Source organism: Trachinotus anak, unplaced genomic scaffold, assembly GCF_046630095.1.
Source record: "Trachinotus anak isolate AG129_WGS33_773 ecotype Australia unplaced genomic scaffold, CSIRO_AGI_Tana_v1 ptg000025l, whole genome shotgun sequence".
NCBI classification, from domain to species: Eukaryota; Metazoa; Chordata; class Actinopteri; order Carangiformes; family Carangidae; genus Trachinotus; species Trachinotus anak.
The window spans coordinates 13191220-13218791 of NW_027273876.1; the positions used below are offsets into that span (position 1 = coordinate 13191220).

The 27572-nt window shown below is 41.0% G+C and overlaps 4 protein-coding genes across 6 annotated transcripts; 3 read left to right on the plus strand and 1 right to left on the minus strand.

Annotated features, from left to right (window-relative positions):
* The first annotated feature begins 130 nt into the window (after nucleotides 1-130).
* cfap119 (cilia and flagella associated protein 119) lies at nucleotides 131-2841 on the plus strand. Its single transcript, XM_071462990.1, has 9 exons — nucleotides 131-410; nucleotides 510-544; nucleotides 655-720; nucleotides 928-1091; nucleotides 1475-1545; nucleotides 1645-1761; nucleotides 1867-1930; nucleotides 2355-2438; nucleotides 2544-2841. The coding sequence occupies exons 1-9, from the start codon at nucleotides 393-395 to the stop codon at nucleotides 2696-2698; spliced, it is 774 nt and encodes a 257-aa protein (XP_071319091.1). The 5' UTR covers nucleotides 131-392; the 3' UTR covers nucleotides 2699-2841.
* phkg2 (phosphorylase kinase, gamma 2 (testis)) lies at nucleotides 2775-6693 on the minus strand. Its single transcript, XM_071462989.1, has 10 exons — nucleotides 6472-6693; nucleotides 6082-6193; nucleotides 5812-5987; nucleotides 5659-5713; nucleotides 5474-5539; nucleotides 4853-5016; nucleotides 4641-4731; nucleotides 4364-4517; nucleotides 3987-4112; nucleotides 2775-3848 (listed from the first exon to the last, which is right to left on the minus strand). The coding sequence occupies exons 2-10, from the start codon at nucleotides 6174-6176 to the stop codon at nucleotides 3603-3605; spliced, it is 1173 nt and encodes a 390-aa protein (XP_071319090.1). The 5' UTR covers nucleotides 6177-6193; nucleotides 6472-6693; the 3' UTR covers nucleotides 2775-3602.
* Nucleotides 6694-6897: 204 nt separating this feature from the next.
* On the plus strand, nucleotides 6898-18752 carry rnf40 (ring finger protein 40). 2 transcript variants are annotated; one of them, XM_071463654.1, is made up of 20 exons: nucleotides 6898-6965; nucleotides 7412-7560; nucleotides 7716-7883; nucleotides 8235-8544; nucleotides 9373-9573; nucleotides 9770-9891; nucleotides 10085-10231; nucleotides 10609-10683; nucleotides 10867-10986; nucleotides 11167-11346; nucleotides 11532-11667; nucleotides 12068-12189; nucleotides 12370-12629; nucleotides 12928-13045; nucleotides 13201-13350; nucleotides 16028-16240; nucleotides 16359-16484; nucleotides 17272-17412; nucleotides 17542-17643; nucleotides 18048-18752. In XM_071463654.1, the coding sequence occupies exons 2-20, from the start codon at nucleotides 7423-7425 to the stop codon at nucleotides 18222-18224; spliced, it is 3006 nt and encodes a 1001-aa protein (XP_071319755.1). In that variant the 5' UTR covers nucleotides 6898-6965; nucleotides 7412-7422; the 3' UTR covers nucleotides 18225-18752. The 2 variants fall into 2 exon arrangements, with proteins under 2 accessions (XP_071319755.1, XP_071319756.1); XM_071463655.1 differs by having other exon boundaries at nucleotides 16031-16240.
* A 1243-nt stretch (nucleotides 18753-19995) lies between these two features.
* Nucleotides 19996-27466, plus strand: LOC139609295 (tumor necrosis factor receptor superfamily member 12A). 2 transcript variants are annotated; one of them, XM_071463660.1, is made up of 5 exons: nucleotides 19996-20519; nucleotides 24646-24744; nucleotides 24860-25003; nucleotides 25400-25448; nucleotides 25827-27466. In XM_071463660.1, the coding sequence occupies exons 1-4, from the start codon at nucleotides 20438-20440 to the stop codon at nucleotides 25438-25440; spliced, it is 366 nt and encodes a 121-aa protein (XP_071319761.1). In that variant the 5' UTR covers nucleotides 19996-20437; the 3' UTR covers nucleotides 25441-25448; nucleotides 25827-27466. The 2 variants fall into 2 exon arrangements, with proteins under 2 accessions (XP_071319761.1, XP_071319762.1); XM_071463661.1 differs by having other exon boundaries at nucleotides 20294-20519; nucleotides 25400-25452; nucleotides 25827-25955.
* The last annotated feature ends 106 nt before the right edge of the window (nucleotides 27467-27572 follow it).

Below are 27572 nucleotides of genomic sequence, written 5' to 3' on the forward strand. Positions count from 1 at the left end.
TATGAAAAAAATAGTCTTATTTTGTAGTTTGTTTTTATTTTAATCTTTTAAAATGAAGTTAATGAAGGTATTTTATTTTGTTAGGGTGTAATAACCTACATGATTATGACGCTCTAAACCGGAAAAAGAAAATAAAAAAGGGATAATGTTGCTAGGATACGAGGAAGTCAGTCAAACAGGAAATGGTCCAGTTTTATTGGAGCCTGTTACAAATGTAAGGTAAAAAAGAGATAACTACTACCTTTTTAAGCAGAAAGTATATTTTAAGAAGCGGGTTGTGTATGTGTCGCTTTATGACGGAGTGGAAACAAATCTGTCGCACTTCTGTTTTTCACTCGTCAACTTCTGCCGTTTGCTCAATTTATCACATAATTCGGCGAAAGAAATAAAGAATGGATACGACAATAAAGGTAAACTCTACACATATTCCTCGTTGGCTGGATGCAACTATTTTATAGCACTGACTTGTAATGAATTGCATATAAAGTGAGCATTGCTTTGCTGTGTAGGTACCACGGGCCCTCAAGGCTAAAGTGATGTTATGGTGAGCTCTTTGTCTAAAATCCAGATTATGTTCATTTTGATTCCTTGCTGCTTTATTTGCATGATTAAATGTCGTGTCTAACCTTGTGTCTATTCCCTGTGTGTTCTCAGGACAGATATAAGCTACCATGACATGGAGCAGATTGAAAACATGCAGTCCATTCCTGATCTGGAGAGGTCTCTGCCCCGGTTTATGACCAGAAACACATCTATTTAAAACACAGTCTCTCTCTATCTCTGTCTCCCTCTCTCTCTCTATCACACACACACACATACACACACACACATAAGCACACACACACACACACACACACACACACAATCTGTTATTCACACACCGACCACTGACAATTTTTCCGTCACTTTTCTTCTCCTCTGTGACAGTATTTTGTGCAATGTGCTTGGAGTTGACCTTCCTGAACCAAAAACAGGAGTTCTGCTGGAGCTGTATGTCCAGACTGTGCTTTTTAGCAGAGAATGCAGCTTCAAAAAAGAACAAACTTCTGCTCTGTTGTCCATCATCAAGTCCATCCATGAGGCAAACATAGGTAGGTAAAATCCGATCATTATCACTACTTTGTACTAGTAGCTAGTAGAGATAGAATTTGCTTTCAACATAGATGATTTGTGAAAGCACAAAAGTATGAGCTACCTCTTCAGCTGACACACATGTGACAGGTAGTATTTACAGTACAGACTCATATTCTGTGTCAAGTCCAAAACCAATTCAATATTTAGATAATAAGAGAAAATACAATAGGCCTATACACTATAGTCTATATTGAATTTTACTGCATTTTCAAGTCAAGTCTGAAGTCAGACTTGGGGTCACTGATTCTAGCTGGGGAATGATTACAGGCCAGTTTGTTCAGATCAGTCATTTACATGTTCTTCACCTTTATGTGGGATGTTTGAAACTCCTTCCTTGCAGAAACGCCACTCAACAACATAGAACAGTGTTCCAAATACTGCCAGGAGCTTCTGCTCTGTCACTCAGTCAGGGTGTGTACAACAATTAGAAGCATATTCCTCTCAAAATATCATTTTAGGTGTTGTTAAGTTTTTGCTTTTCATCCTTATGTCTGTGTCTGCCCACTACAGCGGCCTCCTTTTAGTATCAACCTCTTCAGCTCTAAAGAGGTGAACTGTATCTTTGAGTACATCCATAACAACTATATGACACACTACAAACTCTACAAATACATCTTCACTCCACAGGTAAAAATAGGAAATCTGTTATTCTATACAAATTGTGTCAAGCGAGTTCTGCTACGCTCCTTTGCCTTTAGAGTGGAATCATTTCTTTCTCACCATTTTTAACAGGTTAAACTTGATTTGTCTTTGACGTACTCTGGGATCCCAGACCATGAGGATTCTTTTGCTCCAGGTAGGTATTACAGTTTTTGTAGAACAAAAGATCTATGATGGCATAAAAGGTTAAAAAGGTTTTTAAAAATCTTTTTCATCCTGCCTGGAAATAAGTATAAGTGCAAGTTAACAATTCAAGAAATAGGTTTTAAATAGGCTGAATAAGAGAAGGAACTACAGTTAATGTTACTTCACATTGAACCTTTCATTTCATTATGAAAATATAAGATGTTTGACATTTGTAATGCAAATTCCTCAAATCTAAGGCTGTCTTTGAGTTTTAGTTTTAATCACATATATAAAAATGACTTCAACCTTCTTTGCACTTCACATTTCTTCAATATTATGTTTCTTTAGCCAGAGAACAGAATATTCTTGATATTTTAGAGGTCCTTTGACCAGATTTATTAATACTTTTAAGTACTTTTTGCATGTGAGGAAAGAGGGAGCAGAAGTTGTAGCAAAGGAAGATGGTTCTCCTGAAACACTGGAAACATCCAACACAGAAGAAGAAGAAACCACAGCTGGTAGGATCCCAAATCATAGCAGGATTGAGTGCAACTGCAGAAATAACTTTTGTAGTCAAATACACCCAAAACTGTTTTGTAACTGCTTCCTTTCCTCACTTTTAGGTTCCACACCACAACTGAAGGAACTGATAGAGAAAGAAGTCAGAGAGCAGATGATGCTTGTGTCTGGACAACTAGATCAGCGGATTAAAGAAATTGCAGATCAGCACAACAGGGCATTAGACTCTCCGCAGCCCAACCACAAGGCCAAAAAATAATGGGTGATGAAAGTTTCCTTTAGCTTTTCCATTCAAACAGCCAGTATGATGATTTCCATTAAACGCTGACACAAAATAAGATAATTCAAACTGAAACATTTATTCTGTGGTCAATAAAACCTTTTTCTTCGTATACAGTACAATGTATTTCTGCATTCATTCAATTGTTGTACATTTCTCAGGCAGGCACTTTCAGGAAGAGTGCCAGTTATTAAACTGAAGAATGAACTGAGTAGGGAATGGTGTTGGTTAGTCTGAGTGGGACAAACAGTCACAGATGGTCTTCACAGTTAGTGAAAGTGGATTCCCTATTGAGGAATGTCTGCATGCATCAGGTATATGGTTTTCTACCAAAAACACTTCAGAAACTGTATTTGAAAGTTTCACATCCTCTGGTAGTTATTTGTAACACTGGAATATATGTAAATCTGTATTTCAATACAATATTGTTATATGATTATTTATTAAACAATTAATCACAGTGCTTAAATATCTACTTCTGACACACAGTGCTTAGAAACACATCCTCTCCTCAGTTGTACATGACGATTAGCAGATAAAATTCTAAATATACATAACGTACCTACAGTTTATGTGATGGGTTTTATCAAACGATTGTCCAATGTGTCCTCTACTGCAAAGTGGCACTGAAAACATGATGACCCGAAGTAGGGTTTCAGACAGACACAAACTCAGAGCAAAAGGCAGATAAGGAGTATTAGGTTGTGCATGCTTATCTTGAAATTGCAGAGCCATGGTGCACATTAAGGCATACGATCGTCCCGGTCCCTGAATTCCTCATCTTAAAATTAAACACAGTAACTCGACAAGACAAAAAACAGACATTACAGCACATGCAAATGGTTAAATAAAAATCAATGTGGTTAAGAATGAGGTTGACATTTTATGTTTCAAAGTCCTCCAGGCCCAGCAGCATGATCTTAGCTGTGTTCTGAAAGAGGGCGGCTCGGTTCTGCTGCTCCCCTTTCTTCACCCAGTGGCCATAGATACGGAAGGCGCAGCCATCGATGAGTTTGCGGACGCCACGAAGGGAGTAAGGATCTCTGGCCAGCACGTCCCGAGTCAACGGGCGAACTTTGTGGTAACGGCTGTATATCCTGATACACGCCAGCACGCTGACAATCAACACCTGAGGAGGAAAGAGGGGAAAACAGATGAGAATGATGAGCATTTTTGCTTCTTCCCATGCTGTTTTACAGCCACTTTTATCAGGGGTTAAATTTAAAATCATCAGCCAGATATAAGCCAGGTCAACACTGTGACTCACTCTGAATGTCTTTCTGGGGCTGAAGAGCCGCACGTCCTCCTTTTGGTACTGTCTGAAGAAGGGATGTACTAAGGCTTGCTCAGCAGTGAGACGGGCACCTGGATCCACCACCAGCAGTCTGGATATCTGAGTATCACAAGCAAAAAGATTGCAAAAATAAACATAAATGATTTTAGAGATACATATATTGAAATAAAACGTGTTCTTAGCACTGGAAATAAAAACAGCATGTGAACATGAGGAGTTGCATCATTGCGTAAGCCCAAAAATTCTGTTTTCTGCTGAAGAGATTTTATCTGACAGTGAGGGGAAGGGGAACTATTTAACATATCTGGATTTAAATTGACACGTCTCCAGTCGATACAATATCAGCTTACCAGATCTTTCACAGTGTCAGACCTGTCGTCCCACTCTGGGGAACTGAACTGATAGCGACCCTCCATGATCATCCTCAGCATCAGCATCTGTTTGCGATGCCAGAACGGTGGTGACCCAGCCAGTAATGTGAAAAGGATCACTCCACATGCCCAGCTTAGCAACAGACACATCAACGCAAGTAAGCAAAAATTAGAAATAATAGTGAGGTCAACAGCAATTGCAATTACTGCTACTAAAACTACAAATACTGCATAATTGACAAGAGGAAACACTTACAGATCTACTTCCTGGCCATAGCCTGGGTGCATTTCATCCATGGAACATTTCAGTATTTCAGGGGCCAGATACCCAGGCGTACCACAAAGCTCTAATTAAAAGACAACAAATTTATTTTAACCTCAGTCCGTACAAATGTTCACTGCATGATTCACATAACTGACCACACCTACAGACTGTTTTGGCATTGATCTACATTTATACTACAGTACCTCTAAGTTTCTCTCCAGGCTGTAGCTGCACTGAGAAACCAAAGTCGGACAGTTTGATGTGTCCCTGATCATCCAGGAGAATGTTCTCAGGTTTCAGATCCCGATGGACAATGTTGAAGGAGTGGAGGTATTGCACTGCTTCCAGTAGAGCTCGCATCATACTCCTATAGACCAACAGGTTTGGAAAAAACATTACCAATGACCACGTTTCAAAGCATGCCAGTTATTTTATTATATTTTTTTTATTCAGGTGCCCACTGGTTTTTCAGTGTACTGCAATATGGGTGAATATAGGGGACTGCTTGTTGTCATCTCTGACATGAAAATTGAGAGCTGGCTACTGAAAAGCAAACCGTTAGATGCAAGAAGCTACTGGAATTCACTCACTAGGTTTGATCTCTGACAACAGAATATAAAATAACAATAGCTTGAATGGATTGACCCATTCATACTGTAAAATTACAGTATATTTTGGAAATATTCAGCAGAAAAGTAACTAATACACAATTGGTGTACAACAGGTATTATGACCTTGCAAAAACATCATATTAAAACACAGAATGGTGACAAAATGACGACAAATTCAATTAGCTGATGCGGTGTGTTGATGCTGGAGCTCACCTGGTTTCCTTCTCACTCAGAGTAACCTTTTCTGTGAGGTAGTCAAACAGCTCTCCTCGCCTCATGCTGAAAAAGAAAACAAGAGAGTCTTGACATCTTAATGTATTACACGTATGTTAACATTAGTATTTCAGTGGGAGAATCAGAAAGACCGTGATACTTTTGCTGTATGATTTTGTACTCACAGGTCAAACACCAAAAATATGAAGGTTGTGGACTCATAGGAATCAATGAGAGTAACTAAAGGAAATCAGACACATAACATGGTTTCAACCCCATCAAATATTCAAGAACAGAAATCTAAGTGTCTTATGGTGCAAAAGAGACTTCCAACATACTGATGGAGGAGTGTCCCTTCACCATGTTGAGGACTTGGATCTCCTTCAGCGTGGAGGTTTTCACCTCCTGCAGCTGCTGGGCTGTCATCTTCTCCGCTGTTATCTCAATAATCTTCACTGCCAGCTCCTGGCCCGTGTGTCTGTGCACACACCTGCGCACCACACTGCTCACACCCCTGAGATACCATGGACACAGAGTACAGCATTGGTTTATATCATCCTCACAGGAAACCAAGAAAGCTTGCATTGTGGTTACTCTGCTGGACTCACCTGCCGATTACTTCTTTGGGGTCATATTTCTGGTAGAACTCCTTGGCCCCCACCCAGTCTGGTAGTTCATCTCCAACAACTATGTCTTTGGTCATGATGACAGCTTATGAATCTATGACAACAGTCAGTCAGTCACATGTTTCAATTTGCAACAGTGCTGCATGATTTGTAACAGGAACTACTGAACTACATCGTCACAAGGAAGTGTTGAGTTTTGTTTTTAGTTTAATACTAGTTAAAAGGGCATTCTTGTTATTTGCTACATCTCTACCCTCTCTACTGTTATTTGCAAATGTGCCCTTGCCCTCCATCATGACAGTTAGCTATCTGTGTCCCTGCCCTGGCCTTGCTGCAGCAGCAGGTTCACTGACCGAAGAGGAAGCTACTCACCATGTATGCTATCAAGCGACAAGAAGGGAGACGGAGAAAAGGGAATCAGTGCGATACTGCCATCTTCGTTCAGTGAATCTACCGTGAAGCCATTACTGAGTGAGAACTGGCGGCGACACTTCCAAAGTTAGCTACCGATGATAATAGCAGAAGTCAGCTAGGTCACTGTTTACATTCTGGTCACATTCGTCGAAACGGTCTGTCACTGCAGAGTGCGGCAGTACTGCCCCCCTGAGGCCGGAGTGGGTGTTACAGTAGGTTTTATTTATTTATGTATTAATTAATTTATTTTAAATAACAATGTTTTCATGGTTATTTTCCAAGTAGCTGTACATTATAAGTACATTTAAGGTAAGATACCAAAATAATTTAGTTAATCTCATTTATATTTTTATTATTTCTAACAAAAAAAATACTCCGCGGAAGTACGTCGTCGTCATTTCCTGTAGTTTCCTGAATGCCCTGAGAAACATTTTCAACCGCCTCTTGTTAAGGTTTGTAACGAGAATATCAGAAAACGGCTTGTAGATGTTTGTACTGGTAGAGATTCTTTACACAATATCTTACGTGTGCAATGATGGTCAGTGAATAAAAATGCTGACTACCAGCCATTTAATACGCTGGACTTTGCTAAAAAGGTCCCGGAGAATTAATCTTTAGCATTAGCATAGCTAGCGTTAGCAAGCTTGCTAATGTTCGTTAAACGTTGCAGAAAAGCCAAATTATAAATTACCATAAAAATACACACAGTATAATTGCCATAGCAGTTGTGGAACGCATGTTTTCATATGAACAACAGAAGAACAGTATTTTGAGCTGGTTAAAAAGTGATCCTGCGCTTGTGATACAAGACTAATGCTGTTGCTAGCTGTCACTAAATGAATGAGTTCTCCAAACGAAACCATAGTTAAGATTTTTTGTCTTGTTTGATCTCTTGCAGGGGAAGGAAAGATGTCAGGTGCTGGGGGAGGAAAGCGTCCCCCGGGAGGGGACAGCCCCCCTGGCCCACCTGAGAAGAAAAGCAAAAAAGAGGAGAAGACCACCACCACCCTCATCGAGCCCATTCGCATAGCTGGAGTTTCTTCAACGGTCGGTCATTTGGTGTTTACTCTCATGTCATCATTTATCGTCTATTTAGTACTACTTTCACCAAGATGACTCCCATGTTGTAGCTCATTTATTGTTTGTTTGCCACACGTCATTATGAATCTCCTGATCTATGTGTTTGTATTTGTTCTATGCAGGAGGAAATGGACATGAAGGTACTCCAGTTCAAGAATAAGAAGCTATGTGAGCGCTTGGAACAGAGACAGGCGATGGAGGATGAGTTACGTGAGAAAATTGAGAAACTGGAGAAGAGACAAGCCACTGATGACACCACCCTGCTGATTGTCAACCGCTACTGGTCACAGGTGCCTTCTGGATTTTTGATTACATTGTTGTAACAATATTAATCCCCTTTTCTCCGAAATGTCCATGTGGGCGTACATCACTCTCTCCAGTCAAAGTAAACCAGTTAGTCAGATTAGTCTGATTTACACAACACATATTTGTGTTGCTTAGGCCAATTATGTACAGTAGTGTGTGTTTTATTTTGTTTGCATGTAAAAGTTGCCAATCAGTAGGGTTTTTCAAGTTAGTACCACTGAAATTGTAATCAAAAGATCTTTCAAATGCTGGACTTGATTTTTAGAATAAACTCATGGCAATGCTTTTTCCAGAGGACTAACATGGCTTTCAATCCGTGTGTTTCTTATTTGCAGCTGGAAGAGAATGTGCACATTCTGCGCAAACGTATTGAGCCAGAGGCCCCAGTGACCTCCACCCCTGCTCCACCCTCAGCCCCTCTCCCTGAACCCACACCAATGGAAGAAGATGGTGTCAGTCTGGCTTCACCAACCTCTGCTGTTCCTCCACCTCCTCTGCCAGAGGCCCAGAATGAGGGGGAGCAGGCAGAGCAGCAGCAGGAGCAGAATCAGGAAGAGCGTCAGGAGGAGCAGCAGCAGCCACCTCCTCCTGTTGGGTCAGAGGAGCTGATGACACCAACAGAGCCGCCACAGGACTCAACGACAGGTAAGCAAGGTTTTTCCTGACTAAACTGACCTGAGAAAAGTCTCCATTGCTTACACTGAGTGCAATTATGAATTGCTATCATTTGTCCATATAATCTGTAATCTTCCTTTATGTTATACTAATATTGTATGAATAGAAGTATAATGATCATAAAATAATCCCTGCCGCCAGCCAAGTTGTCAGCCAACTGCTTGTGTACTGTGACTATTATGGTCCAATCATGATCAAGTGATCATGGTTGCAGTTACAGTTAGGCTGATCAAATCGGTAATGTGGGAACATTTGATTGGGGCTTGGGATGGTTCTTGGACTTCTTGGAGTCAATAATGAGTTATTTCGTTATCTTGGTGTTGATGGTGAGGTTGTCAGTAGAGCACAAAGACACAAGGTGCTTGACCTCCTCCCTTTATGCTGTTTCGTTGTTGTTGCTGATGCTGATCCAGCCCAGAGCTCTGGTGTCATCCACAAACTTCATGATGGTTGCCCATCCTGACTGACTGTGGACTGCTGATCAGAAAGTCCAGGGTGCAGTTGCACAGGCTGGTGTTAGTCCTTGGGATTGGAGTTTAATTACAACTCAGATTGGGTGATTGTGTGGAAGGCAAAGCTATATCCACAAAAAGTATCCTGATGTAGGAGTCCATATTTTCCATGTTTATCTTTAATGAAGGCAACAGTTTTAGCTGTCCAAGATTTCAGTTTTTATGAAATGAAAACACACAGTTTTCATTTTTCTGGATAAAGACAGATTTAATGCTTTGACCATATCATTATCTGATGTACTGATTCTAAAAAACCTTGTACATTACTGCCTCCTATTATGTTCAGATGCATCACCGCCCCCTCCTCCCTTAAGTGAGAATGCCAAGGGGTTCTTGGCCACACTGGAGCAGAGCAGCGAGGAGGAACTCACCTTGCACCTCCAGGACCGCATGCAGTTCAGCAAGGAGGCCATTGCCTGCTTGGTCTGCGTCTTTGACAGGCTGCACAGCCGCATCGACAACATGTGTGAGCAGGTCCAGGCTGCAGGTAAATGTGGAGACATGCTTGTTATTGATTCATTCATATATTATAGGCAATTGGCGCACATACATAGAAATACCTGGAAATTCAACATTCATTTAAGGTCCTACATTTTAAGTAACTAATGTAATTCAGTTTAATATCTAAGTATCGAGTTGTGGTGTTATGTGAGCAAGGCTGCTAACTTGATCCTCCTTAACAGCGATTGATGATGATAGCCAGTCTGACATGATCAATTTGAACCACACTCTGCTGGAGGAGAACAGACGACTGCGCGACCTGGCCACTCTCCTGCAGGGTCGACACCACAAGATGTCTATGGAGGTACAGTGTCCTTGGCATTGTTTGTGTGTGTCAGCGTGTATGGCAAATACCTGTGCACGTGTGTGGGTATGAGAATGTGTGCCAGAGAACTGGATAGAGAATGTGAATGAGGGAGGGAGACTGTATACGTGCACAGCCACTGATTTTGATGTGTTTGTCACTGACGCTTTTGTCACGTCTTACTGTCTTGCAGTACAATGAGTTGGTGGATAAGGTGACCAGCTCTGAGACCAAGGTGTCTGAGATGGAGACAACAGTAGAGGACCTGCAGTGGGACATTGAGAAACTCCGCAATAGGGAACAGAAGCTCAACAAACATCTGGCAGAGGCCATGGAGCAGGTGTGCTTGAATGATACTGTCTGTGTGTTCCACATGCGTATCTGAGCTTTAGTCACGTGTGTGATTGTGAGCTTTTTTTATCTGTTCACGAGGCGTAGGCTCATGCTGCTGTTTCTCTTTTAAATGCGAGCTGACAGCGATATGGTCCTAAGCATCAAAGCGTGTCCTACCAGCTGCTCTTATTGATGTGCATCCTGCCATCTATGCATGCATTGATGGAGTTGTACTGTTTGGATCATGGAAGAAAATGAGCACAGTCCGATTGATATCTAAGGATCAGAGCACACCTACAAGTACTTAGGAGTATTGTGTGCTCTTGTGTTGTTCCTCTTTAATGTTTGTTTATTTTTTTTATTTTCCCTTATCTATGTCTGCAGCTTAAGTCTGGATACAGCAGCACTGGCAGCTCAGGTGGGCTACCTGGAGGCCAGATTACACTCAATATTCAGAAGGTGAGTACTCATAGGAATTACTCCATTGCAATTAATTTTGTGGTGCATATACTTGTTTCTTTTTTTTGTATGTAACTCATATCTCTGATGCAAGTTTTAATTGATTAGTGTTCTGCTGGGAAAACAGTGTTTTTATACTACACCTATTTATCCTATAACACATTGTCCTTGTTTTTATCTTAGTTTGAGAGTCTCAATGCAGAGTTGGAGCACAACCAGGAGTTAGCAAACAGCCGCATGGCAGAGTTGGAGAAACTGCAGGTGGAGCTCCAGGAGGCTGTGAGGGAGAGCGAGAAGCTCAAGGTAAGAAACTGTTTGGACGGTAGAACCGAAATAACTACACCAGGTGGTTAAGAACTTAATTTCATTTACCTGAGACAAGCATTTTTTTTTGAATGTCACAATGTAGGTTAATGTAAAATGGTTACAGATTTCAATTGTTCAAGCTTTGCCGTCATCTCAATCTACGTCCTCATTTTTCAGATGGACCTGCGCAATATTCCAGAAGAGGTCGTGAAGGAGACTCTAGAGTACAAATGTCTGCAGTCACAGTTCTCCCTGCTGTACAACGAGTCTCTCGGGGTCAAAACCCAGCTGGATGAGGCACGGGCACTCCTACTCACTGCAAAGAACGCCCACCTCCGACAGATTGAGCACATGGAGGTAACTCTCTAATTGTAGAGTTGTTCCCATGGAGATAAACAATACATCAGAGAAAACACAAGACTCCTGACGTACTTAACTGCACACAGACGTAACCATAGTGTTACTGTTCTCTACGTATGTGTGTATTATTGCCACTGCTTGGCAACAAGATGAACAATGTTTTGGTGTTTTCAACTGTTCAGAGTGATGAGCTGTCCCTTCAGAAGAAGCTGCGGACTGATGTCATCCAGCTTGAGGATACCTTGGCCCAGGTGCGCAAAGAATATGAGATGCTGCGCATTGAGTTTGAGCAGAACCTGGCAGCCAACGAGCAAGCAGGTACCTTTTCAAACACACCCTCACATCAATCAAGAAGTCTGTGAAGAGGGAAGGGAAATTATGCCACAGTGTGATATATAGGCATATACCTGCCAATGATACAACACTGTGTTTTTAACACATTTGATGCACGTCAAGGCTCACTTAGTAGATCAATGCAAACAGTTTCATTTTGTGAATTACAGTAATTTGCGGTTGATTTGATCAGATTTTAATCACCTCTTAGCACAATAGGAACAGTTCATACTAAATAATTTCTATCATGATGTCATTCATGTGCATCATGCAGTTGAGCTCATCATTTACAGCTCCAGATAATGTTGAATGACTCATAACAAAACCACACGTTGACTGTTCTGTGTATGTTTCTGACTTTCATCCTCGGTGTCTGCTCTCTCAGGACCAATCAACAGAGAGATGCGGCACTTAATCAGCAGCCTTCAGAACCACAACCTGCAGCTGAAAGGTGATGTGCAGCGTTATAAGAGGAAGTTGCGGGAAACACAGATGGAGATCAATAAGGTAGATGACGTGATTGACGGTCCAATGGTTACAGTATTTTTATTGAGATTCAGAGGGACATTTTAAGCAAAACCGAAACATTAGTAGAGAAACATTTCTCCTAATCAGCATATTTTTTTAAATCAATGCCAGGAAAATACTAAACTGTAATTTTTAATAAATCTATTGCTTTATTTACAGTTGCGCTGTCAGAGTGGCGACACAGGAGTTCTGATTCTCGAGGAGACAACGAGCGATAGCATCGATGTAAAGAAAGAGGAGGATGAGGACCAGGAGGAGGAAGAGGAGAGGAGGAAGGAACTGGAAAGACAGCGGGCGAGGGAGAGGGAGAGGGAAGCTGAGCGAGAACGAGAGAGGGAGCGCGAGAGAGAGAGACAGCGCAGCGACGAGCTGAAGAGGAAGGACTCAGACACACTGAAGATGCTCAGAGTAGAACTCAAGTACATCCCTCTTCTATTTATTGCTTTTGGTTTTATTCACATTTTGCTATAAAAGGTTCCACCTTGCATGATTTAAAATGTCATATTTCAGGCCAAAATCTTCATTGCTAAAAGCAAAGTAGGCAATCATGCAGTGCAGTGATAGATTGCAAACTGCACACAGAAGCCTGGCAACAATAAAGTCAACAGTCGTACTACTATTGCAAGTGTGTGGTTGTGGGCTTAGAAGCACTCAACTAATCACATTGTTGTGATTGCTTATGTTAATGTAATCTCTCTGTCTTCTTTAACTTATCAGGAAAGCCCAGGAGTCCCAGAAAGAGATGAAGCTTTTGTTGGACATGTACAAGTCAGCTCCAAAGGAGCAGAGGGACAAAGTGCAACTCATGGCAGCAGAGCGCAAATCTAAAGCTGAGGTCCGTTCTTTGGTGTCTTGCCTTTCTGTGATTCTTTTGCACGTTTCTTTTTTTTTTTTTCATGTATAATAAAGCTTTTCGTTAGCTGCTAATAACAAAATGCCTAAACGGCAGTGCAAGTTACTTATAAAACCCATCCCTACCTAAACATCCAGGTGGATGAGTTGAGGATGAGGGTGCGAGAGCTGGAGGAGAGGGAGAGGAAAGAAAGCAAGAAGCTGGCTGATGAAGATGCCCTCAGGAAGATCAGAGTTGCAGAAGAGACCATTGAGCATCTGCAGAAGAAACTTGCTGCTACTAAGCAGGTATCTGTATCTTTTGTTTTCTCAAACATACACCAGGCTGAGCATTTGCATATTTTTTTACTTGACAGTCAATGTAAAGAGACTGAAAATAAGGGGACAGAGTGTGGTATGTCATACACAGCAAATTCACACATGCAACAGATTGATTGATATTTAAACCTCCTGCACTTTCTGAACAGAATATTTTTTCACACCAGTGAGAAATGAGACACACATAGGAAAAAGTTGACTTTAAGGCTTTGGGAATGCACCAGATATGAATATAAACAAGCCAGCTGTGTTAAGAATGAGAGTAGTGCAATAATTGTCACATTTGCCTAAGAAAGAGGTTCTCCTAATCTTAGACCATTAAAGAGGAACTGAAATCTGATGCTGTGGCCTGTAATTTAAATATGATTGGCTGGTTAACTTCATGCTAGTCTATTGGTAACGTTTTATAATGTTGTTGATTGTTGGAGACTGTTGTTGCTCTTTGTAAGACAGTGGCCAAATCCTTTTAGTTTCAAGCTTATCTTTAAGTTAGAGGTTTTTTTTTTTTTCTTACATGACATAAAACATCTACTGACACTAAAAAGTTGCAGCAGAAAAAACTGTTCAAATATCTTTGCTGATTTGAAATTTTAGCAACCTCATTGTAAAAGATTACATTGTAAAGACTAGAAAACAATCTAACAAACAAATTTTCAGAACCATTGTTTGTCTGTTTACCTACCAAGCTTTATTTTTCATCAACATAGTTATGCTCTTAACTGTGTGGCACAAAAAACACCATTGAGCTGATTTAAAAAAAAATTTCAATTGAGGCTATGATGTAAATTCAACATTTTAAAACATCTGCGTAACAATTAAAATCATGTCAGTACTGTTGCTCCTTTAATGAAATTACATCCATTTAAATCACATTTTTATGTCACCGTAGAAAATGACGTAAAACTGTGTCCAGTACAAATGAATTTACACTGCTGAGGGAGGTGCTATTCTATGCAATGATCATGTTGACATTTAAGGGAGAAATAAAACAACACAAGAATGACAACAAATCTTTTTGGGTGAGCCACCCAGATAAATCCAAGCATGTAAATACTGTCAGATCTGAGCTCACTCACTTGTATGTGCTGTCATGAGACACTCTTATGGAATTTCATTAGTGAGTCAGAATGCTCAGGGAATAAGAGAGCAGACTCTCGAGAGATGGAAAATATAAAACCGTTATCTGACCTGGGTCAAGTGCTGGTTAAGCAATGTCATTGTAATTCTAAAACTTGAGTTGCGTGCATGGTAGACACACCCACATTAGATAATGTGCTCTTGTCATGAATATATTCATTCAGCTGTTGACCTTGGTGCAACATTAAAAATGACCGGTCTTAGAAGCTTATTACTTAATCTGAATCCTATTATCTTAACCTGTGTCACCCAATCAGACTTGAGCATTTACTTCTTTAGTTTGCATTTATGTGTGTGTGTGTGTGTGTGTGTGTGTGTGTTTGTTTGTTTGTTTGTTTGTTTGTTTGTTTGTTTGTTTGTTTGTTTGTTTGTTTGTTTGTGTGTGTGCATGTGCAAACTCTTCTTCAAACCAAAAAACTGTATCAGGACCACCTAAAAAATGTTCATTAGCACTGAAAATGTAATTAAATCAAATATAGCAAAATTACATGCAGATCTAAAAGTGCTCCAATTTTATTTTAAGTTGTTTAACTGTTGTTCCACAACATTTATATGTGCATAAAGGAGACAGATGTTGAGATCTGATAGCCTGCAGCTTCGCATGCTTGGGAGGTCTAGCAGAACATAATTAGCGGAGGGCAGAACACAGTCTGGACTGATAATGATTTATTCAGCTCTTTACTTTTGCCTTCTTATCAGGTATTGGGTTAAAGTACATTAACTCAACTCTTTTGGACTTAGATGTGGTTGATTTGTTCCACTCAGTTCCTGGCTGCCTGTATTTAACTTCGCAGGAAGACCGGTTGCCAAAACTATGCAATAAACAAGCTACTTGTGAGTTCATGTGACTTTTGTTTATAGGCCCTTGTTGGCTTGTAAGTGTGAATCAAAATGAAGCAAATGCAGCAAAATAAAAAATTTGTAGGTGTGTTTATGGCACAGAAAACAAACCAGGTGTGATTGCATCGCGAGATGCATAATCATAAACAGGCCAGTGAAGGTGCAGGTTATACGATGACAGCACACATCTGTGATTCTTCCTACACAAAGATACCACATAGATTGAACAGTGTTTTGGATTGAGACTAATAAGATGCAAGTGTTATGTTTAAGAAAGTACACTGGTGAGCCAAAAACTTTTCTTTGTATGTACTGATGGTATGTGATGTTTTTTATAGTTTATTTGGAAGTAGTTATGGAGGGTTGATGCTGGTGATTCCCTTTTAAATCTATAAAAAAAAAATGAAATAAATGATCTGAATGCATTGCAAACATTTTATTTCATGCACATGGATTACCTTTAGTTATTTTCAGCTGTGAGATCTGTATCTTTACAGGGGAAATATTGCCTAGAAGTAAAACTAGATTCCATACACCCAGCACGTACAGTACTTTATATGAATGCTGACACATGGTGATGAAATCAGGGCCCATCTGTTTTTAAACCGGAGTCCAGAAGCACCAACAAATATCACTGTCTTTGATCACTGACACCTGTGCGTTTCTTGAGGAGGAGGAAGCCCTGCTGAGTGAGATGGATGTAACGGGCCAGGCCTTCGAAGACATGCAGGAGCAGAACAGCCGGCTGTTGCAGCAGTTACGGGAGAAGGACGATGCCAATTTCAAGCTGATGAGTGAGCGAATCAAATCGAACCAGATCTACAAGCTGCTGAAAGAGGAGAAGGAGGAGCTGGCCGACCAAGTTCTCACATTCAAAACCCAGGTGAAGCGTAACTTTTGAACCTGGAAATACAGAGTTGTTTTTTTTCATTATGTCAGGGAACTGATTCTTCTATTTTAATAACTGGCCTCTTCTATTAACTGGCTGCTGCCTTTCTCAGGTGGATGCCCAGCTGCTGGTTGTGCAGAAGCTAGAAGAAAAAGAGGGCGTCCTCCAGAGCACGCTGGCCGCTCTGGAAAAAGAGCTCGCCGTCCGGACACAAGCACTAGAACTCAACAAGAGGAAGGTGAGAGGAGAGATGCTATCAATCATTCTGTCAGCTCTTACACTTCAGATCTGCTAATCATGGCATGATTTGATTGCTGCCAGATGTCTATGGTCCGAAATAGAAGCGCTGAGTAGCATTAGAAGAGGACCTGGATAATGGCATGTGCCAAAAGTCACACTTGTACATATCATCACTTTGGTGCATTTAGGTGCTTATGAAAAATTCTGACATCCCAGATTTGTGGGGTTGTTGCCACAAACTACTGCATTAATGAGCTGCATTTTAGGCTAATTAAACCCAGCGTCTGTCCCGATTCCCACAGGTTCAAGTTTTGCAAGTAGTCAAGTGCTTGCATGTGTGACATATTGCAGGTAATTGCTTAGGTGTTGGGTAAGACTGCAAACATTCAGAGGAGTGCTCTGGGGAAAAGTTAATGACGCCATCTAGTCTCTTATGTGAATATATTGCTTCAATTCTTTTCTTCTCACATTTAATCTTATTTTCACAAGTAGGAAGAACCATAACAATAGAATTAAAACATAACAGAAAACACAAACAAGTGGCTCTTTGCTGTAAATGTAACCAGGAATTGTGCAGACGCTGTGAAGAGGAACGTATCGTATGCTGGAATGGAAAATGTACACAATCTGCAGTAAATATGATTTTTAAAATGCACACAGTTGAATCTGTAAAGCTGAAGCACAAAGAATAGACTCAGGTCTACTGTACCACCAGCACATTACAGCTCAGGAATCTCATCATAAGGTTTTTTTATTGAGTGTGTCCAGTTCCTTCCCTGCTGCAGGCGGTGGAGGCTGCCCAGCTGGCAGAGGACCTGAAGGTGCAGCTGGAGCACACGCAGGCCAAGCTTAAGGAGATCCAGGTCTCCGTGGCGGAGAACCGCACTGCCCGGGAGAGGGAGAGCAGCAACCTGAAACGAGCACAGGTATGCTGTATTACAGGAATGGGAATATCACTCCAAAGTCAAACTCACACGGGTTTCTCCTGAAGGTTCTCATGGGGAGATCACAATAGGCTGCAGCTCTAATGACTCTTCCCCCTTCATGCCCTCTAGGAGGATCTGTCCAGGCTCAGGCGGAAGCTGGAGAAACAGAAGAAGGTGGAGGTTTACTCTGACGCTGATGAGATCCTGCAGGAGGAGATCAATCAATACAAGGTAAGAGAGAAAGAACATAGTTTATGTGCAGAGAGGCTTATGACTTTAATTATCCTCTGTTAGTGACAAGGCAGTAACAAAAACAGCTTCCTGGCACAATGTGGAGTAGGCCGTTGACAGAAATAAAGCAGTCTAATGAAAAAGTAATGTGTTGTAATAGAAATACTACAGCTTTATAATTTGCTTGATTGGCCGGCCGTGGCTGTTTTTCATTCACAAGCATGGGCCAGAAAGTGAGCTCAAACCTCTGCAAATATTACAGTCACTTTGTGCTTTGGGGATATCAAGACTCTCACTTGTTACACCCTCAGGTATTAGCTGCATTACCATACAATGCGCAGAGGTAATAACAGTGCTGGCAGGTCAGTATTTGGCCCACAAACGATGTATGTATCTGTCCCCAGGCCAAGCTGCGCTGCCCCTGCTGCAACACACGAGACAAGGAGACGGTGCTCACCAAGTGTTTCCACGTATTCTGCTACGAATGTCTGAAGATGCGTTACGACACCCGACAGAGGAAGTGCCCCAAGTGCAATTGTGCCTTCGGAGCCAACGACTTTCACCGCATCTACATCACCTAATCCACATAGAAACGGAGGAGTGAAAAGAGAAAACAGTAGACAGAACCAAAGGAGAGAAAAGAATAGAGAGAAGACAAAGGAACTGAAGATTCTTTCAAAGAGGGAGACATTTTGGGGAGATCATATGGGTGTGTTTCCCCCGTTTTTATTTCTCTTTGGAAAGACTTGTTTTTCAACGTCATTGCCAGTCGGTGATTAATTTGGTGACCAAACAGTGACACATCTGACTGAGAGTTGTGCTGTAGCTAATAAACGTTGTTTGTGCACACCGTGATATTCTTACATGTTGAACTGCTCTGCACTGTTTTCCTGTCTTTGCCATTCTTGCCAACTTAAATATTCTCTCTTTTAACATACTGGGCCCACTTTTAAATATCTCTTTAGCATTTTTTTAAACTGCAGTGGTACATGGTTGATCTTCTTGAAGTGTTTCTTTGAATTGTTTTGTCCTGCTGGTTTTGGAAATCCTGTAAAATCAGTGAAGCTGAAATTTAAACTTCAAAATTAAAAGAAGCCATCCTTCACAGACATGAGGATTGCATGTGTAAAACTAAATATTTATGTACAAGAGCCAGATTTGTCTAACTTCTTTGATTAGGCCATAGTATTAACATTGCCTGAGAGACATCAGCTAGTTTGGCACACAGTCAGCACATACAGGAGTGTTTGGATCACCTTGGGCAAGGTCCTCTGTGTGTGTTCATCTTGTTGCCATGGTTCCTACTGGAGAGTTTGACACAACATCTGCAGCTTATAGTGCCTCATTACTGATGAAATCACTCCAGTGGAAAGTCAGCTCATATGGGTGTCCTTAGTGAGCTGCGCTGCTCCAGGTCCTCTTAGAGCGCTTTCCTGAAGGTTAGCCGTGACAGTCGAGTACAAAAACATCTGTTTAACAACATGCTTCTAACCTAATTGAGCCAATGAAAACCCTTTTCCTCTGTTCTGATGATGTGAACTATTTACTGGGAGGTTGGTTAGCGTCTGTTTGACGTTAGCTCTTGTGGGAAAAGGCAGTTCACACCATGTAGCACACACATAAAATGTTCCAGGCTGCTGAGAGAAAGAGTGAATGTGAAAAAAAAAAGAAAGTTTATCACACATTTGGGAACAGTTAACTAAAAGTCCCTGCAGGAATTGGCTATAATTTTGGTCAAAAGTAAGAATCATTTTATTATTAATAATACATGGCCAGTGGTTGTTTACTCATGAATTGTGCAAAACCTGTCTTAAATAAATTAGTCGTTTTTCACTTTGTGTTAAATGGTCATTGTGTGTGCCACAGATGCTGCAGTGACTGATGGTCTTCATTAATAGATGAGACAATGCTGTGACAGGGGCCAACCTGATAGCACTGCAGGCAGGCGTCCAGTGGCTTTGTTATTGCATATTTGTGCAGCAGCAGCAGCAGCAGCAGCAGCAGGCTACACCCAGCCCCAGGCATTAATAACACCACACTGCGTCAGGGACACTCGCTATTCAACTGTCAGCTTCTGAATGTAATGACCATCACCACTCTGCTGCTTTTTGCCATCTGCAGAGGGCATTCATGTGGACAAAGATAAAAAAAAAAGCTTATCTAACTTCGACTGTGAGCAAGAAAAAAAAAAAAAAAGACTTTGAAAAGCAGATAGTTTTTCCCAGTGAGTGTCATCTGTTTTTGCCTCAGTTGCTGTTCCTCTTTCCCTGTGTATGGGACCCAGACTCATGCCAGAGACTTGTGTTTTTTGGCAGAGAGAGGGGGGATGACGTCGACAGGCGTGGTAATAACAATGAGAACACTATTAAGTCCAGACTACACAGACCCTGGTGAAGAAGAAGACAGAAAAAATAAAAAAAAATGTGGAGAAACAACTGAAGGGTGTGGTCGTAAAATATGAAATCTATGTATTGAAACTGTGCATACCTGAGGTGGTTTAATTGAAACTTTCACTTGAGCTGAAACAAATGAAACCGCATACTATGGCAGTGGAGTTTCCTGTGAGTCGGGGAGTGCGCGCAGAGAAGCCGAGCAGTACAGTACATAGGAAATGACTCATAGGAGTTGAACTGTTAGCGTGGGTGTGTACGCTATTAAAACAAGGCGCAGACTCCTCCGGGTGACTCACTCTGATGCTCGCTTTTCCATGCTGAAAACCAGCACGGATTGTTAATCAGATGAACTTTCGGGAATTGTGTAGCCGACAGCGAGCAGCTTTTCTCCCGCAGACATCATGGCTTCAAACGCTCTCTGCGCGATCTGCGGACTTATCATAGCGGCTGTGACTAATTTCCATGCTGTGAGCGCGCAGAAAAGTAAGTAAAATAAGTTTGTTGTTGTTTTTTTTTTTTTGTTTTTTTTCCAAAACAAGATTTCAACAAGATTCTTCCTCACCCTTCCCCTCAATTTGATGCAGTGTTTTTTTTCTTCTTCCATTTCTAACTTTGTTTCAGAAGCAAATGTCGGTGTGCTTGTTTTGCGTGAACACGGACTAGAGTCCGATGGTCTGGTCTCCCTGTAATGGAGTCAGATAGTGGGTCTGCTTACAGAGCCGCTTCCTTAACCAGCTGCATTTCTCACCGGTTCCGCATTCCGATCGCCTTATTTCACCCCGTCCATCCATGCCCCTGGGTGAGAAGGACAGGCCACATGGAAAGGGTGCACAAGGGTCCATTTTGCACAAAGATCCATTTTTTTTTTTTTTTTTTTTACTATCTCACAGAACCAAAAAGAAAGAGCTTTTGCCTTTGTTTCCACAGCCCTCTGAAGCTTGGATATAATCCCAGTGGAGAGCAGCAGACTCAGATTGCAGTCTTGAATAATTACATGGGTTAGGGCCATTTCCTCAGACATTAAAGTTACCAAATGCGTTTTTTTCTAACAAACTGACCTCAAAACATGTTTGATCTAGACTCTGTCCTGTCTCTACATCTGGGCATCAGCTGTTGGTCCACCCACCCACTTCCAATTTATGTTAAAAAACAACACCCCCACGCCCAAAAGCAGGCTAGGTGCTGAGATTTGTCAAGGTCTTTTGGTCATGAACACAAAAGAATGGCCCCAAACTTTTTCTTGTTTTCCAGATTTTACATGCTGAGCCACAAGTGACCTCTGTGGTAGTCAGACGATTCGGTCCCAGCAGCTTCTTGCTTTTAAAATGCAACGCTGGCTGATGCATGTTTTGCCATTCATGAATGAGTGTAGTAACTTGCTGGGATAACATGTGAAAGCTCCTACTGAAACGCCCCCGACAGAATCATTTCTTTTTCAACCTTGAAATTTAGGTCAGGCTCGGCATGAAATACGCTTATTAGTTCCTACGGTTTGATCAGCAGTTTCAGGTTGTTTGATTTGATCAACAAAAACCTCCATTTGTTAAATGTGGTTTGGGTTTGGAAAGAGGTCAACCAGGAGTCAAGGTTGAGTTCCTTCCAGTGACTTTTTGAACCCTTGAGCGTGAGTCCGGCTGGACTTGATGGATGATGCAGGGCTGAAATCATCGGGCTTACAAGAACTGTGACACATTTTTACTGTGACCATGGCTATAAAATGAGTCAGTCCTGCTCTGCAGGCGGGTTGGCTGTGGAGGATGGAGAGTCTCTGTGGGCCTCAACATGTGGCTGCAGCATAACCAGAGAGTGAAGAGGTCAAAATGCCTCAAACATAACTTTTTGAGCAGGTGCCTTTTGGCTGCAGCTGGTTAATAATGATATGTACAGACTGGCTGTCAAGTATTATGTGTTCTGTGTAATGTTACCAGCTGGAAACTCATGTAGTACAGTTTCCTGTACATTTGTGACATAGGTTCTGGATCTCATGCTCATGGAAAACTGAAATATTATTCTGGATTTGTGGTTTAAAATCTATTCTGAATGTATTCTGGTTGTGAGTGATGAGACAAACTGAGGGAATCTGAAAATGTTTCTCAAGCAATGCTGGATTTGGTTCTATCTCCCACAGTTTCTAACATGGCAAATAATTAGCTTCCTCCCCATCTTCAAGTGAAGAGGCACTCCAACAATTTAGTATTACACTTCCATAAAGTTAGAGAATGCACAAAAGAGCCATTAAAAAAACAACTGTCAAAATCAAAGTAGCAAGGCCAAGATATTCTGACTTTTTGTTGCTGCATGGGTCAAGCTCTTGAATCCTACATTTCCCATTATGCAACATAATAACATCTTTCATTTCATTCTGACCTCCCTGCCTCTTAAATGACCACATCTTTCAAATGTCAGGCTTCCTATTTGTAAAGTCGGCCCAGTTTGTTTAAAAACCATTGTGAAAGGAAAAAAGTCTCAAGTCCGAGCTGAGGTAACCCTGATGACATCAATATGACATCATCAGGGCTATTTTTTCTAACTTTAGTGGGCGCTCCCTCCAGAGCCACAGACATTATTTATTTCACAGGCTGAGAAGAACTTCTTGTGACAAATAAACTGAAATTCATGTGTAAAATCAACCGGGTGCCCTTGAATCAGTTGATCAACCCAAAAAAAAAAAAACAAAAAAAAAAATTAGCAATTATTCTGCTCCAGCTACAAAAAATGAATCATAGTTTAGATTTAAAATACCATGCATTTTTTGAACATTAAACCCTCTCCATCTTTTTGGCTCGTCGCTCCTTGTAAAAAAAACAAAAAACAAAAACTCGTTGGGTCGGTTTCAGATGACTCATTAGACATTTCTCCTCCAAACTTCTGCGCTGGTTTCATCTGAATCATTGTTTTAGGCTTCAAAGAGGCAAATTATCCTAAAAATGAACACAGATTTGTCAACCAGAATTTTTCCTTCTTCCCTTCACCATTAATCGTGTCATGACTCCCACCCCCCCACTCCCCTGACCCCATCAGATTTATTGTGTGACCCCCTGCAGCTGCTCACAGTATGCATGTTTTGCATGATCACAGGGGTGATATATTGTCATATTTGACATTTAGCTGATGATGTCCTCTGTACTGGAACTTAAGTAAGGATTTTTACTGAAATGCTCCGTTACCTTTGAGCATCTGTGAAATTTGACACAATCACATTTAGATACATTTCTCGCACACACCTGTTCTTAACGTTTCCGCTGAACAAAGAATGATGATCCCCACTTCATCAATCATGTATCTACAAATTATTTCCTTGATTCATTTTTCTGTACCTCCATCACGTCTGGTATTGTTTCTCATTAACCTGACTTTGTGGTTTTCACACAGTTTCCGACAGTTGGTTTGTCAGTTCCTGAGGCTGATTTCACAATATTCATTAACTGCTATTGTCACTCAAACAGCCACAGTGTCCTACACATTCTTTTAACTACCACGGGTTTACGTCAAACTCGACTCCGTGATAGTTTTGATATTGCTCTCCGCGACGATTAAAGCAGACAGCGTGAACATGAAAGTTACCACAAATGATGACTCAGGTTACGCTGGAACTGGTTCTTTTTCCTAATGCTGGACACAAAAGAATTCATGCAAATACATGTGTGACACTGAGAAGGAAGCAAGACTGTTATCATTTTATCTATCAAATATCTTTAGACTGTTTCCGTGTTGAAACGGTCTAATCATCATCATGACTGGTATTGTTTCAGTCATCTTATTAGGTTGACTCTGTGTTGTAATATTGTTTTGCAGAGGTTGTTTTTCAGCTTGATGTCACAATACACTCTGCTTCATCCATGACCTCAGGGTATTGGTGCATTCTTACTTCTTAACCAAAGCCAGGATGTTAAACCTGCAGAGAAAACCACGTACAACAAAAACACCAACCCCAGCCTCTGCACTTATTTTTTTACTATTGCTGTTAACTTTGTCACATCTTCAAGCTTCCTCATCGTGTGGGAAGTGCACAGCTTTAATTATTCAGCCGTCTGGCTGCCATAAAAAGAAGAGACGCTTTCCACTGTGTTCACAGACGCAGATATTTTCTCTCTGAGTGTAACCACCGTCCGCCAACCTCTCTCTCACAGACACGTTTGTTCATTCTCTGGAAGTCACACGCGTACACAGAGGCAAAACAATTCAGCGGAAGCACTCTGTGAAGACACATCCTGCTCCTTTCGCGCTGCCTGTCGGCTCTTGCGCTGAAAGTTACTGAGTAATTCTTTCTCATGCAGCTAGGTTGCATCAGCAGTCTGACCCAAAGGAATTTCCCAGATTTGTTTTATAAGAAGAAGAAAACCACAGCTTCTCGTGTGTCCTGCAGTGTTCGAGAATCACGGTTGCTTGCTAAAACATTTGCATCAGTCTCAAATCATGTTTTCCCATATTAACTCCAGATCATAATATTTCATTGGCTTAAAACAGTGTTAAATATTTTCTAAAACATGAGTGTTTGGCTCTGGAAACACCAGGGCTTAGCTTTTTTCAAACTGTTTCCCAGTGAATAACTCATGAATTATAAAGTGTCATAATAACAAGTTGACGTCTGACGTTTGTCTGTGTGCAGGTCAGTGCGGCAAATCTGAGTTTTGGAACTCCGATTTGGACGTTTGTGTGCCGTGTGCATCGTGCAAGCAGTACCCAAAGACCCCGTCCTGCAACACATGTAAGACACTTGCTCAGACACTGAGAATGTAAATGACTCTCTGCCATGATTGGTTCATGCACCAGTATCCTCTCTCTCAGCGCTGCAGTTTAAGGTCTCTTTCTTGTATCATTAGGTAAACCTGTGGAGGACACACCTGATGTGTGGAAACTGGCAGCCATCACCAGTTTCTCAGTGCTGGCGGTCGTGCTGGTCGGTGCTGCGTTGATCATCGGGGTCATGGTGCATCGACGCAAGTCACACAAACGGCCTCTACGTGGTGAGATTCTCAAAACTTGAAATTGCTTGCATCGGATGTCCTTCTGAGGCAAAGACATGCTTTTTGATTGGCCTGAATCGCAAAGACCGGCTGCAACTGACAAAAATGTTCCGTGTTCCCAAACATGGGAGCAAACATGGGAACATGGAACATTTTTGTGTCGTAATCCTCTGACAAATCACTTGATGTCCCTGGTGCAAAGCAAACATGAGCACACTGTCTGCAGTTCCCTTTTTTGGGACGTAGCCTTTGCAGCTGTGTCACAAACCATCAGAAATGGCACAGAAAATGTCTCTCACTGTGTGTGCACTTATGCTGAGAAACAAGTTGTACATTTAAATACACAATAACAACTGGGAAAATGATCATGTTTTTCTTTTTTCTTTTGTCATGCAGAACCCATTGAAGAAACTGCGGGGCCACTTTATCAAGCTTAAACATTTCAGTAGGTATAATATTCATTTTGCTCTAACAAGGGTTAGATTAACGTGTGCATTTGAATACAAATGATTTAATTCAACCAGCCTGTAAAACCAGCAAGGAAACTGTTTTACAGACAATTGAAATTTGAAAGTAAAATTATATGAATTTTACCTGACAAGTTTGATGACTGAGAGATTGAACATCACATGAAGACAAGGATTTTTTTGTTCTTTCATAATTGATTTGGGAATATATCAGATATCAGCAGCTTCCCTCCAGAATGCCTTGATAAGTCCATATTGGTCAGATCCTAATCCCAACGTACTGTTAGTTCGAAATTAAACTTTGTAACATGATATGAATGTAAAGGAGAACTGAATCGTTGTCATGCCCTCCACAGCCTCATCTTCCTCTGGAAACAGATGCGACAGAACCAAGCAGCGACTGGCTCAGAGCCAGATGCAGGAACCTCTGGACCATGAAGTGTATACTCTGACTGCAGGGTATCTCTTGACCAGAATCGGACCATTTTAATTTATTAGACTGTTCAGTGAAGAGATGTGCACAGTTCTCAAGCTCAGTGTAGGTCTCACAGTGACCACAGGACTTACATCGAGCAACTCTCACACCTCTGTAGGGAATAGTAACAACATTATAGTAGTACGAGTGGCATCTTTATCAGATTCTGTGTGCCTTTTATATTCTACGTAAATGAGATTTTGATCTGGACGACCTTTGTGGGTTCACAGAGGTTTGATTCAGAATCAAGATAAAACTACAAATCATTGCTTCTGTTTTGTATTGTGCTGTTCTCCAGCAGGACTCCAATGAATGTAACACAGCTACTGCTGCCTCCCGGGCTGCAGTTTGATCCCCTGCTATTCTGCAGGGTTAGACGGGGTCTCTCTGCCGGTTATTTAGCACAACAGCCTCTCAAAGATAAACCACATGTGAGTAAGACATACTGTTAGGCACATCGAGGCCATTTGAATGTAGCTACTTTTAGATGAATTGTATTCTAGCCTTTTGTCCCTGTCAGTACCTCCATGTACCTGTTCTTGTAGTAGCCTGATACAGTGATGAAGCTGTTGATTTGAGGGAGCAAACTGTACTCATGCACTGTTACCAGGTCTCCTGAGACCAACACAGACCCTTTACTGCAGGTCATAACAATATTGTCTTGTCTATTCTAATGTTTGTAGTTGAGTTTTAGATGAGGTTAGTGGATTTTCTGCAACCCCAGAATGCACGTTACCTTCCCAGCATTCGTAGGACAGGATGTTTGAAACACTAGACACACAATCTCAAACTGCTAACATGTGGGAATGTTGCAAGGAATGTACTGTAGTGAAGAAAATTACACCTACAGTGTTTTACACAATCACAATGCTAGCTGACTGACCTGTCAAATGATTTCAGATCTGCAACAAGGCAAAAAAAAAAAAGAAGAGATACATCATGTATAGATGTCTGTAATTTTGTAGCCATTGAAACCAGCAAGAATCATGGCAGGCAGGATTGTTGTTTTCAACTTTTTTATAGTACAGAATGTTTTTTCAATCTTCAAACCATCATGCAGTATGTGAGTATTGACAGTTCTTGTGGTATTTTATCACTGACAATGTTTCAGGTCTTGTTTTGGATCTGTCTGCTAGTGGGTAAACTGCTTGCCCTGTGGCAGCAACATTAGGGAATCACTTAAATTACAGATTACTTCCTCATTTCTTTTTCTTTTTTTCTTTTTTTTTTAAGATGTTTATATTATTTATTTTTAAGTATCTTGCAGTGTTGTATTTCATCAACTGCAAGGGACAAGCACATTTTTAAAGGGACTCCAGTGAAGATTTTTGTTAAACTTCCACTAGGCCAGCCAATGATGTTACTGAGCAATAACTAACACTTTCTGCTTATTTCTCTTGCTTTCTATTTCTAACTGTATATAGTGTACATGCACTGGCTTCTTTTACTTAATGCAATCTTGTAAACTGCTTTGTGTACCAAAAGTATTTTCACAATAAAACTGACAACTTTCATTAATAATCCAAGGCGTATTGGTGACTATCAGTTGGAAGAATATGGACAAGAAATAAACACATTGTATTTTCCAAGTCTTTTAATTGATTTCAACTAGTTTTATCAATAATTT